This window comes from Vicia villosa, linkage group LG4 (assembly GCF_029867415.1).
Source record: "Vicia villosa cultivar HV-30 ecotype Madison, WI linkage group LG4, Vvil1.0, whole genome shotgun sequence".
NCBI classification, from domain to species: Eukaryota; Viridiplantae; Streptophyta; class Magnoliopsida; order Fabales; family Fabaceae; genus Vicia; species Vicia villosa.
The window spans coordinates 106859439-106873456 of NC_081183.1; the positions used below are offsets into that span (position 1 = coordinate 106859439).

General features: G+C 32.8%; 1 protein-coding gene across 2 annotated transcripts; it reads right to left on the bottom strand.

Moving 5' to 3' along the window:
- Positions 1 to 281: 281 nt before the first annotated feature.
- Positions 282 to 9584, bottom strand: LOC131595043 (diacylglycerol O-acyltransferase 1C-like). Of its 2 annotated transcripts, none has more exons than XM_058867264.1 (16): positions 8894 to 9584; positions 8143 to 8223; positions 7935 to 8008; positions 7777 to 7852; positions 7515 to 7582; positions 6748 to 6886; positions 6572 to 6670; positions 5326 to 5427; positions 5067 to 5203; positions 4438 to 4519; positions 4308 to 4328; positions 3693 to 3755; positions 2159 to 2206; positions 1390 to 1452; positions 1035 to 1088; positions 282 to 933 (listed from the first exon to the last, which is right to left on the bottom strand). In XM_058867264.1, the coding sequence occupies exons 1-16, from the start codon at positions 9269 to 9271 to the stop codon at positions 829 to 831; spliced, it is 1590 nt and encodes a 529-aa protein (XP_058723247.1). In that variant the 5' UTR covers positions 9272 to 9584; the 3' UTR covers positions 282 to 828. The 2 variants fall into 2 exon arrangements, with proteins under 2 accessions (XP_058723247.1, XP_058723248.1); XM_058867265.1 differs by having other exon boundaries at positions 6754 to 6886; positions 8894 to 9583.
- Positions 9585 to 14018: the final 4434 nt, after the last annotated feature.

Here is a 14018-nt window from a genome sequence, read left to right on the forward strand (position 1 = left end):
AAATTGCGAACTATAGCTAAGAGGGGGTATATAAAACTTTTTCTATGAAGCTATACTCAATTGAACGCTTATTAAGACTGAAAGCTTCTTTTACACTTTTTCACATCATTTCCTTCATGTTTTTTCCTCATGTTATGCAATAGTTTCCCTCAAATGCCAGTTAATGATATCCGTACACTGACATACCAGCCCATGTTACGCAAAAATTTCTCTCTAATGCAAGTCACAACCAAAAATACAATTTTCAAATACATCAAATATGACAACGGGAGTAGGAGATCTCATGGAACTGCCGTGTTTCAATTATCAACTAAGCTTAAATGTACTCTTGCAATTCGAAATGTTTTTCCCCACTAGGATATAGGTAAGTGTAGCACCCTTTTCTAAGTACAAATTTAAGAAATTAAAAACATGCATGCAGAAAAATCAAGTTTCATTCTGACCATCACTATTGCTAGATAGAATTTCCAGAAATCATCTACAATTAAACCATTCAGGCACTTACAGCTTCGCCTCAATTATCCGAAACCAGTTAATCACCAGTTAGTCTTTACTTTAGCATAACAGCATATAACATTGTTTGTGCCCCACTTTCAAAATTGCTTGCATATTGCTTTAGTGCCAAAGCAATTCAATTAAATAAATACATGGATTAATTAACTTTAAAAGACTCAGCAAATCGCATGCAAATGCTTAACCTATATAGGAACCATGTCAAAGCAGATGATAGTCACCAGATATAATAGAGCAACATATGTACATGGATTTATCCCTGCATATGGAAAAGCCCATCCACTTAACTGGGAATGATGTAATGCTATTGCTACCTCAGTCAATTTCACCTTTCCTATTCATCAAGTCATGATAGTATAGTAGTACGCACATAGGTTGACCAAGAATACAGAATATGAACCAAAAAATCATATTTCCAACCTGGTAAGAAGAAAATAACGATTTAAAACCAATAAATCAACTTGAAGATAGTCAGTATATAATAGACTAAAATTCTTGAATAGGCCACCTCAGAAACATACCATTGAGTTTCTGTATTTATTTTGCAGGTAATTAGTGATCAAGACCAAAGGAACCTATATAGAGCACAAAAACATCATCAATACATGTTAACTGAATCTGAAGTACAGAAAATGTCATATTTATCAACTACAACTGAGACCGCAGAAATTGTCTAGAAAATTTCTTTCACTAAGACCGTAGAAGAAGAGAAATTATCACTTAAGATTTTCTTTTCCTGTTTGGGTGAAAGTTTATTATTTTGGAGGTTCGTCCATAAAAAAAGAGTAAGTTTTGTATTTAAAATAATAATTGAAGCCTCTATAATAGCCAATTTCAATGGACAAACAGAAGGAGACTGTGACACTAAGCCTTTACCTGAAACATGATTCCAATAAAAGCCCACATCTTGAACATGCGGCAAGGAACAGCAATGCATAACTACACTCAGATGAAAGAAAATTTATGAGCAAATTTGCTAAAGGCTTCACTGAAAACATAATTACAACGAATATATGATGTTACACCTACAGAATTACAATAAATAACTCAACAAAAGAAAACATTATAATTACACCGGTAGAAACTAGAGTATACGTCAGTTTGCTGAATGCCATGTGAGAATCCAGTTTTAAGATATTGCTTGTAGTATCAGTATCATCTATCGGATACGATGTTAACTGTTGTCCCGACATTTATAATGGATTTCTTTGATTTTCTATGACAGAGCCTTTTCATAGTTTAGATATTCCAAAGAGGACGATTGAAGGCATTAATAGTTAACGAGTTTAGTAGGGATTCTAAATATGATGCTGCATTTGAGGAAAGTAATTAACAAGCTGGTGAGGGCTCATTTAAAGTTGCCTGTGGTTTAAAAATGTTTTGGAAAGACACCAATAGACTATGGGCGCACAGCAGCCTCACACATTGGGCCAAGCAAGAATGGTCAAGGGAAGATAGGATTTATCTCCGCAAGCAGAAGCGGAAGACCTATGCTCATTATTTAATAAGTATCTAAGAAAGGTGAACTACACACCTCTTGGGAATAAAGTTCTCTCCCTTAAAAAAGTAAACAAACAAAAAAATAAATTAAAGCAAAAGGGGGACACAATACACGGGGAGATAGAAAAAGATATGAACCACGCACCTCATGGAACACGGCAGAAACCAGGAAAGCAATCAAAGCAGAAGCACCCTGTATAGGATGAAAATCAGAATCACAAACACAGAGAAACAAGAGACCTAACTTTAAAAACAGATAATCCAATCCAAATCAATGTTAAACAATGATGTTATTATTATTAACGGGTAGCTTAATGAAGAGACCCAAAAATTGAAGGACGGCAAGGTTAGTACTATAGGAATAAAGCGAGCTCAATTGTCTTGTTTAATCATGTCAATCTACATGTAAATGCATGCTGATACAGATAACAAAGCCATCTGAAGTAACAACAGAAAACACTAATTTTGAAGTTGTGTATCAGTTGAAAAGACTATTTTGATGTTGTGTATCAGTTGAAACAAAAGTAAATGAACATGAAAAAAAAGATGAAATAGGGGTCGTATTTTTGAAAAATCACTTGTTAAGTTAACATACATTTCCAAAAAAGTGTACATTTTTTTTATTGATTTCAGCATGGAAAAACATTAACTTGCTTGACGTTAAAAATATTTTCCGAACAAGTTCATTCATACTGTAAAAATGTCAAATTATACAAGTAATGCATAAAAATATAATCTGTTTATTTTTACTATTTATGTTTAGATTATAATTTAGTTATCATGATTACCAATTTCCTAAAGAAAGAAAATACTTAGTGTTAGAATTAAGTAAAAATTGTAGATAGTCTAGATTGATTGTTAGTATTCCTAGAATATACAATTTCTTCGGCACTATAAATACAAGTAGTGTGTGAACTGTTAGAAATTCCTCTTTCAATATGGTCCGTCTGTAGTCGCCTAATAGCGGCATTTGTGTTGCTTCATTGCAGCCTCCAACACCTACATTGTGTTGGGTTTGAAAGGGCATATTTAGTCCTACATTGCTTAGAGATATGACCTATATAGTGTTTATAAAGCTAGGGCAGCTCTCACCTTACAAGCCGGCTCTCTAACTCAACCCAAATTGTAAGATGATATTAAAGTCTATCCTAGATCTATTGTTCGGCTTGCCGCATCATCTACGCTTCAGGCCCATTGAGGTCGGAGTGTGTCTTCATTGCAGCTTCCAACACCTTCATTGTGTTGAGTGGGAAGGGGTGGACTTAGTTCCACATTTCTTAAAGATATGGTCTTTTCTTAGAGATATGGTCTGTTTAGTGTATATAAAGTTTGGACAACCCTCACCTTACAAGCCAATTTTGTCGAGCTTTATGCTCAACCCAAATTCTAAAATGATATCAGGGTCTATGAACGAGATATGACCAGAACATATGTTTATAAGCAGGGAGCCAGGGACAACCCTGGAATACTCAACTTCCTACGTTAGTGTTTATTCCTTAGGCATTCAGTGTATTTACTGTAACACCACTATGAATACAAGTAGTGGGATCTAAATAAAGATACACAGTGGATGCAAATTTGCTAAAAAATAAATAAATAAATAAAGATACACAGAATTTACAGATTTACAATCTGAAGACAGGATTTACACTCAGCAAGATAGGACGAGGCTTGATTACCTTGGGTATACCAAACCTTATACAGGGAAAATACACGTGACGAACCATCCATTTGTGCACAGGCTGCAATATGAAAGAATCATTCAGTTGAACAGTAGAGGATTAGAACTTCACAATTATTTAAAACTTTCTGATATGTTCGGAAATCTGGTTCCATATCCATAAACTCATAAAATGTTAGAAAAGTAAGCCAGAAAGTCATAGATGAAAAAAGAAACTTGCTGGCTTAGATAATGGATTAAACTAGTCTTATATATCATCCATTGATAGATTATTCAGTATAGAGTATTGTGTATGTATGACTTGCTTATGTGTAGAGTAGTTTCTAAAATATTATAATCATGTTAGTTTTAAGAATATTTCAATTCTGTTGTGGTTCCTGTTAAATAATGACTGATGATTATCTGTTACGGTTCCTGTTAAATGTCAGATGATAGGAGTTACAATTTTGTTAACGCTTGCTAGTGGCTTGTGATGCAAGCTACAACTTGTGAATAAACTATTGTGACCTCACAAATTATTTAGAAAAAATTAATTCAGCAGCAGCATAAATCCGAGGCTGATATCAAATATGTGTTTACAATAACTTCATCCAAGACTGAAAAGGAAACGTACCATATTCCACATCCTCCAATACTGATGACAGCAGCAGCATAAATGCATTCAACAAAAACGAGTCATGGATTCTCTTCACGGAAGTATTGTAACTAAAAAGACCCAATAACAAAACAGGACAAAAACCTACCTCTTCAACTGTTTGGGCATTCCACCAATCTTTGTAAAACTCACGATCACCAAACCGGACAAGCTCCGCAAGTATATTTAACCTATATTCCAATAGTGGCTCTAAGGATTAAATGCAGTACCTTGTTTTTTATTAAAGCTAAATGTAGTAAATTTTAATGTGAAAAAACTATCAAAGCAAAGTTTTACTTTTAATATAATATATACTTAAATAAGACACACAGATCAGAACATAATAGCTAGCACTTATGCATTCAAGTACAAGTCTAAACTATTTCATTGCAGAATAATTTGATAAATAGGAAGAAAGAAGAGGTGGGAAAAAAGAACACCAAGATATGCCCATGGCTAAGGCAAACATACTTCAGCTCATTAATAAAAGAAAATTTTCCATTTAAGTGTTGAAAAATCAAGCAATAACAGATACATAAATTTTTTGAACATTGTCAGGGTAACAGCTAGTTTTGATGCCTATTGCTAGCGCTGACATGAAACAATTTTCAAGTCAATGCACACAATTAGGACTATGATACACAATTTATGGTCAGTGAAGGAAATTCAATTCTATTATGTTTTAAAAGAAAATTGTATACGTAAATAATGAACCATGACAGAGGAAATAATACATACCAAAGATGGAAAAAGCAGTAGAACATGCAGAGCCACACATAGACATTTGGAACAGAAAGCTTCAAAACTCTCTCAATGGCATATAGAAGGTTTCCCTTCAAAGGATGTTGTGAATTTTGGACAATAGGATTCATATACTACAAAATTATTTAAACAAAACAGAACAATGCCATCACTCAGATTATATACATTTAGTTGAATGGAAAATTGAAGGGAAAAAGGATAAAAATGACAATTACATTTATTAACAGCTTCTTACTTGTTCTATTATAAATCCCATAACTCCTGTAAATATTATCAGCTTGAGAAGTTGTCGAAAGACCCAACCCTTTCGAATTGAAGGTGTACGAGGATAGCTTGGCTATAACATTAATTCATCAGGTAAGAAACAGAAGTGCAAAATACAAATCAATATCATAGTTTTCTCCCAAAACAAATTTATCACCAATCACTTGTTTAAGTTATAAAGGGTTTTTGTCTTCCATGTATAGAAGGCTGAAGAGGAATTTTCAGAATAATAAAATTATATTAATGCTGATGTGAATGTTAAAATAAATAAACAAAAAATAATCTGCATTGACATTTATAAAGAACTCTAATCCTAATTAAATAAATAATAAATTATGAAAATAGAGAGAAATTAAAATACCAATTTAATAGTTGTAAGATATTATAAAATATTTTATAAAAGAATAATGATTTTGTGAACTATTCTGTAGATATTAGAGCACTCAACCTCAAGTGAAAGTTTCCTATGTTTTAAGCTCGCTACATATGAAACCTTAAAACGGAAAATACGTATGGACCTCCCTTAACACCGTAGGAAAGTATAATTAAACAAAGTTGGGGCCGAAATACATCAGAGTAAAGAGTAAAACTAGATTACATATGGCACAAGAGTTGGGTTTTGACCACATATAGGATAAGAGCTAGGGCCAGACCACATCTAGCACAAGAGATGGAGTCAAATTGTACATGCAAATAAGCTAAGGCCAACTACATTTGAGATAGAAGGATCGGACCACAGCCGGATAAGAGTTGAGGTAAATTACATCCTGAGATAGGAAAAATAAAATTACATCTAGGACAGCTGGGACCAAATGCATCAAAAATCAGGGTCAGAAGCCAGCAGGGGCTATAAAAGCTTAGCAGATGGCTAGAAGTATGAGAGAATCGATGGTGAGACGAATTGATTTGAGGATCAGAGACAAGTTGTAGAGCAGTACATTGGAAAAAAAAAACACTGATAAAGAGAAAACTTGAGAGAAAGGGTGCGCAGCAGATTCCAAGAGGACCTCTCTCTAACTAAAAACCTCAAGCACATCCCAAACCAAAAATATAGCCATAAATAAGTCCATAAACGGTACCTTGTATATGCTTCAATCAGAAACAAAAAATGCATGCAAAAGTCAGTAAAAGAGGTGGATCTAAGACGAGGCAACAATGACCAAATAATTCTACACGTGTGATTTATATATCAATACTAAAGTTAAACATTTTGTTACCTGATAGCACAAAGTAGGAGCAACCATGAAGTATGTCAAACTCTTGAAACTCACATTGTGTGGGTACTCCATATTCAAAGTATTGGGCACTGTTTCTCCCTATACCACAGGTAACATGATTTAATAAGAGGAATGTTTAGCATAACCTCTTTAAATATATTTATCGAAATACTAACCACTACCTTGGCTACTTTTTCTTTTGAAACAGTAAGAGCTCTCATATCATAGGTTGTATGTGCATATGACACCAACTTTAACCATACAATGCAAGTCAATAGCATCAACGTGGCCCCTGATAAAAAAGCAGAGTCACACCTGCACAGCAAAGCAACGGATCCATAAGATATCTTTTATTACCAAAACACATGAAAGGATCAAGAACCTTTGATGATAGATATTATATCCATGAAGCATACATTTTTTCAGTATCCCTCATAAGAAAAATCACTAATTAAAAAGACATGACAGATGTGGTCTACTGTTATGCTGAAGAAACACAGGGATTTAATTTGATTGAATAGTCAATTAAGAGCTTAAAAAGGATACATGAATGTCTGTCAATTGCCTTTATCACATGACACCAACAAGTATGAAGAAGCAACAAAGTTGTTTCCAATTGTTTGTTCCCTTGACTTCATCTTCTGCATTTTTAATTATAATAATTCGAAAAATAATTTAACTTCTACATTGTATTATCACAAACACTAAAATGAGGATCTCCAAGCTGCTTTGAAACTTTTCTAGTATGAAGCACAAATAATTTTTAAACATTCCTTCCTATAAAGTGGCATAATTTCAAGACTATTACATGTTTAACAACTGAAGCTTATATATTTAAATCTTCACAAATTGACTCTGACATGCTACAAACATGTATGATCATAATTTCCAAACAAAAAATCTAGATAGAAGCACAGGAGTCAACTACAAAGTGTATACTGACCAGAGGATTACTAAAACTGGATAGATAATTGCAACTGTTGTAATTACAACATGAAGTAGAACAACAACCTGCATTATTCAATTCAATTCCCATGCATGTTAGATATTGAAACTATGTGACTGAAAATATTATACAACAAATAATTATACTCTGAAATTGTTGTTACTTGCACAACAATCAAAGAACAAATTACATAAGTAGTTAGAGAGCACTTATTTTCCCCATGAAATGAAATATAATAAAAGCTTACAAGGGAACTTACTGGTTCAGAAATACTCTTTTTTTGCGCTAACTTCTCGACTACAAAGGCGGCTAGTGGAAATATTGCAAGACTTAGACTGTGAAAGAAGCATAAATATTGTTACAGAATGTCAAATGACAGTATAAATCTATTCATAAAGGGGTCATCAAACTCATTACCAACACATGAAGAGGGGCCAATCTCTGAACGATTTTGAGCTAAACCAAAAGCCGGATTTAATCAACCATCCATACTGCAAAACATATAATTATATATAAAAATAAAATAAAAATAGTAGATTAAAACCGCTAACACAGATAAAGGCATTTTTTAACAAGTTGGAAATTCAAATTTCGAAGGATAGATAGACATTATCAAGAAGAAAACCTTCATCAAATTCTCAATGATGAGCCTGCTGTTTACCGCAACAAGCACCACAATACAGAGATTGAACAGTCCTGCATGACTCTGTAATTCATTGATCAGTAATTAGTAATTGATCATAAAACAAAACATTTATAGAAGATGCAAATATTGATAATGTCACTCACCAATTTTATAATAAAGAATAAATTGTGAATAATTCACACTCTAACGAACGCAATCACTATTACAACACTGATCCAAATCGCAAAAGCACTTACACGACTAATGCTTTTAAAATATATAAATTTATAGAAGATGCCAAAACAACTAAGCAAGCCCCTATAAGACAAAAGTAGTTAAGACACACTCAAAACAAAAGTACCATTTCCTTTAATTAAACACGTAAATTAATCAAGTAATCAAACATCATACTGTATACAAATAGAAACAAGTAACATGCAACCAAGAGTGAACAAAAAAAAATATAAAATAAAATATATCTTTTAAATTATCTTATATTATAATAAAAATAGCTTATAATTTTCTCAACTCCAAAACCTCACCAACTCAATGATATTTCTGAAAAAAAGCAATAGAACAATATATTTATACTATTTTCATCACTTTTATTTGAGAATATTGAAAGCTGTTAATATAGGTAACAAAATGCGATAGACTACTGTTACAATTCTCATATTGTTAATTCAGCGGAATTCGAGACATGAAACTAGCCATGCAAAACTGAAATCAGCAACCAAAGCGAGAAATCAACCTGTCGAAAAATGTTGCCGGAGCTAAGAGGACTCTCTTTGATTCTCCGGTGAGCGGGAACGGAAGGGCGGTAAGTGAATTTGTAATCGGCGACTTTTTCCCGATCAATGACGTCATTCTGAATGTCATTACCAATTCCTGCATGATCCGTTTTTCGATCCTTGACCTCATCGCTGTTCTTACCGTTCAACGAATCGTCGGAGCCGGAATCTCTAATCGCTTCTTGAGCTGCACTTTCGGCGTCGAAAAGGCCGCCGGATGATGTGGCGCTCGGTCTTCTCCGTAGAGAAGAATGCTTGAGATCTGAATCGGTTTGAGCGGTAGTTACGGTGGCAGTTGCGGTGGTTTCCGCACTTTCCGGCTCATCGGAATTAGCCATCCGGTGAAGAGTAACGGAATCTCACGTCGTGGAATGAAACTAAACTAATTTTTGTTTTTTCTGTTCTAACCGACTGAGAAAAGTGCTTTATGAGGAAATAGAGAAGAAATCAAAGTGAATTAAAAAAAATTGAAACGAGGTCGTCTGATATAGAAATAGAATTTGAGAAAGAAGATTATTTCAGCTCTAATTTTATTTGCGGTAATTTATATATTAAATTAAAATAAAGAACTAAAGAGAAAAAAAATGGGGCGTTGTCGTGTTTTGTGCTGCTTGTGATGCGAGGTGTGTGATGACGAAGAAGAGTCATATGTGTACACTATTTTTGAATTTGAAATTGTAATTCACACAGTATATTATTGAGAGCGTCGACATCGATTTCAGAAAAAGAAAACAAATATATGATTAAAAAGAAAAATAATTTGAAAATAAAAATCATATAAATATGATGTGTTTGTCTAAATCTATATTAAAAAATATTTTTGAATTATAAAAAATCATATAAATATAATGTGTTTATCTATATTCATGTAAAAAAAAATATTTTGGCATCCATTTACTACTACTAACTAGTAGTGATCGTATCCGAACCAATCCAAAAGGAAAACCGCAAACCAAACCAATTCAAACCGAAAACCGCAAAAACCGCGTTTGGTTTGGATGGTTTTGGATGATTTTTGGGCCTAACCGCACGGTTCGGTTCGGTTTGCGGTTTTCATTTCACAAAACCGAACCAAACCGCATATTTAACTAAACTTTTGAATTTCTATAATTAATTTATTATATTTCCCAATCCAATTGCAATATTGTACACTCACGTCACGTGACTCACTATTCCTTCATTCTTCCTTCCTATTCAACATTTCAACTTCATTCTCTGATTTCTCTCTCACTCATTCTAAAGAAGCATTTGGTGTATATGTACTGATAATATTTACTTCTGAAGTTGTAGTGTTGTATTAATATTTAGAACTGAAGTTATCTGATACTTATATATGTAATATGTAGTTTATTAGTTAGTATGTAGTTTATTAGTATGAAAAACTGTATTTAGTATGTAATATGAATAACTGAAGTTATATTAGTAATTTAGTATGTAGTATATGTAAAATACATAATATGATACTGTAAAATACATGATACACTTATATGGTAGTAATTTTGGTGTAAAATACATGTATGGAGGACTGAATTGTTTTGGTGTAATTAGTATGAAAAACTTCTTTTTAATGGTACTGTAATATATGTAATATATGTATGGAAGAATGATTTTTTTTTTATTTTAGTACATTTTTATTTTATGGTGTAAACCGCAGCCAACCGAACCAATCCTAACCGCATTGGTTTGGTTTGGTTTGGTTTGGATGACTTTTTAAAAATTAACCGAACCAAACCGAACCGCATGCATTTTTATCTCGCGGTTAGGATGACTTTTATGCTCAAAACCGAACCAAACCGCACCGCGAACACCCCTACTACTAACTAGGGGTGCTCAAAACCAAACCAACCCAATAAAAAACCGCAAACCAAACCAAACCTAAACCGCAAAAAACCGCATTTAGTTCGGATTAGTTTGGGTCATTTTTTAACAAAACCGCATGGTTCGGTTTGGTTTGCGGTTTGTATTTTGTAAACCGAACCAAACCGAATCAAAACGCATTATGTTACCACTTAAAATTTACTTAACTCACATCCAACCCAAACTTAAACCTATTATACATTAGCCTTATGATTACGAACAATTTTCTCATTCTTACACATATAATTTCAGTCCTGATCTTCTCAAATCTCTAATAACATTATCGCACCTTCTTTGCCACATACATCTTCTCTCTTCTTCTATAGTCTCTGTACCCTCTTATATTCTTTCTTTTTCAACTTTTCATTTTTATATAAATATTTTGTATTTCAGTTTCATTTTTATCGCACATCTTCTTATCTAATCTCTCAACACCTTTTTTTTCTTTTTCACCTTCACTAATCTTTCGTCTCTTCAATTTTTTGTTTCATTATAATAATTTTTATATTATTTTATGCTATTATTTTATGTTTAATATTTCACTTTTGTCTAATTTAATTTTTACATATTAAATGAAAAATTGTTATCAAAATATAACGAGTTTTGTTGTTATTTGATAGTGTATGAATGTCTAAATACAAAATTATATTGTCATATATATGTGTATGTATGACTCAATAAAATATTTGTAAAAAACTGAACCAACCGAGCCGAACCAAACCGCATTAGTTTGGTTTGGTTTAGTTCGGATTTTTTTTAAAAGTCAACCGAACCAAACCAAACCGCACTATTTTTTCTCTCGCAGTTTGGATGATTTTTTTCTTCAAAACCGCCCAAACTGCACCGCGAGCACCCCTACTACTAACATTTATGATTACATTTATGAGGTACAATCTATTTTAAATTATTTTTAATGTGAAAATCCGCTATGATTAATAGTGTAAATATTAGTATATGAATTATCTTTGATTGAATCTTAAAAAATTGAACACTTTTTGGTGTATTATAAGTAATATATAAACATTATCTTTGATTGAATCTTAAAAAATTGAAGACTTTTTGGTGTATTATAATAATATATAAACAAAATAATACTACCCTCTTTTTTAATATTTAAATTTTATATAAGGTTCACTAAAATGGCATAAAACATCTAATTTAATTAAATATATATATATATATATATATATATATATATTTATATATATGTGTGTGTGTTTTAATTAATTTAAGGGAAAGAGTTGAAAAGGATGCATGTAAATAATATATTAGTGGGTATACTGTGGTGAATAGTGGCTTAGCACTTAGCAGAAAGTTTGGAATATGCCTTGGCATCTTTTTCATTTATGTTTTGGGTGTGTGAATTGTGATTGTTGTTTGGTAGTGATTGAAGGTTTTCAAGAACGATAGAAGTGTACTAGTAGATGTTGTGAATGGGAGGGTGTAAATGTATATTGAGGCAAAATTTATTGTTATAGTTTAAAGTAACTGCTACTCCTATCTTTTTTTTTTTTCTGTGAAAAAGCGATTAATGGCTTCTTACGTCATGGGCATAGACAGACGGAAAGCTACAAAGTTTTAAGTCTTATTATGTCACCACCGTCAAACTATCGGTTGCATTTTCTATTTCATTCATAATTGACTTACTGGATTATTTTATAGGTTAGAAAAATGAAAATTATTTTGTTACCATTAAATTTTCAGGGTACAGTATCCAATTAATGTGATTCAATAATAGTCGGCTACATACGACATACTAATGTCATTAACATTTAATAAAGTAAAATTTTCAAAAAAAAAATATTTAGTAAAATAAACACAAATTTTATATATTTATATTTATATTTAAATTTAAATTTTTTAAATAAAGCTATTAATCTATTACCAAACAATTAAAATTTATATAAAAATTTAATCAAATTCATCTATTAAAATTTAATTTATAGAATTAATTTAAATATGTTAATTATTTTTTACAAAAAATTATTTTATTTTTTATATTTCACAAAAGTTTATTTTTTGAAAATATTTCTTAAATGAGTTTTTCTTATAAACATATTGTTTCGAGTCGATCGTTAGACCTAATAAGCAAAGTCCAATAACAAAATAAGTGATTACTACGTGAAAGGTAAGCAACCCCATTTTAACCTCCACAATATCTCTCACAAAATTACCATGCTAATCTCCCATAGTCAATCTAACGGCTAGCCTTATCCCACGTACACTTAGTTGTCAGGCATCTATCCTATTTAAAGGAGAAAATGTGTTATTATTCATATATCATTCATTCTTCTTCAAATTTTGTTTTTCACTCTTTTATTAACTTGAGTGTTGGAGTGTTAATTTTGCAGGTCAGTTTCGAGTCCAACGCATCAGAAGCCTTGAGCCACCATAACTCGTAATGAATTAAACCTCTCCGATCTTCATACAATTCAAGAGTAGAACATTGGCATCGTCTATGGAATCAACTCTTGATTCCTATGATTTCCATGACTTAACGCTTCTCGATTCAACTAAATTAGATCCATATCTCCTTCGATTGAAACGTATATCTCTGTCTCTAGATCAATTCCTTCAGGTTTGAAACCAAACTCCTTCCATCAGACGCACCAGACGATGGCACTTTCCAAGGCCACTTATTATGTCGCTCAACGACAAGCAGTTGCACCCACCAAAGCATCTAGGAATGCTCCGCCTCCTCCTCCTCCTCCTCGAGGGACGAATGATCAAGTCTTGACAACGACACATTATGTTCCTCAACCACTGGACCTTGTGCAACCTAGGGCGGATCCAGAAGTTTCTCAACTTCCTTCGTTCGGTGGATCCACTCTATAGTTCCATCTAGGTGAATCTTTCTTCAAGCATATGTTGATGCATGCCTACCGTGATCGGACGTAAGCACTCACAGGTTTCCAGCTCCTATAGGTTAATCTTGGTCAGCAAGGAACTAATGAGTTGTTGAATAACATGTATTAGATGGCTCAGCAATAAAATTTCTATGCCTATACATTAACTCGGATCGAAGATAGCCTACACAATTTCATTCCAAAGAACAACATTGTGTTGGAGGCAGATTGTCATAAAATCTTCGAACCAAGAAAGAATCCAAAAGAAGTCCAAAAATCTCCAAGTCGTCGATGACAAAGGCGTCACACTCCTTCCCCATATCCCAAAGGAGGAAGATGTACCCACACTCCTCCCAAAGTTTGTCAGCCAAGTAGGAGAGAA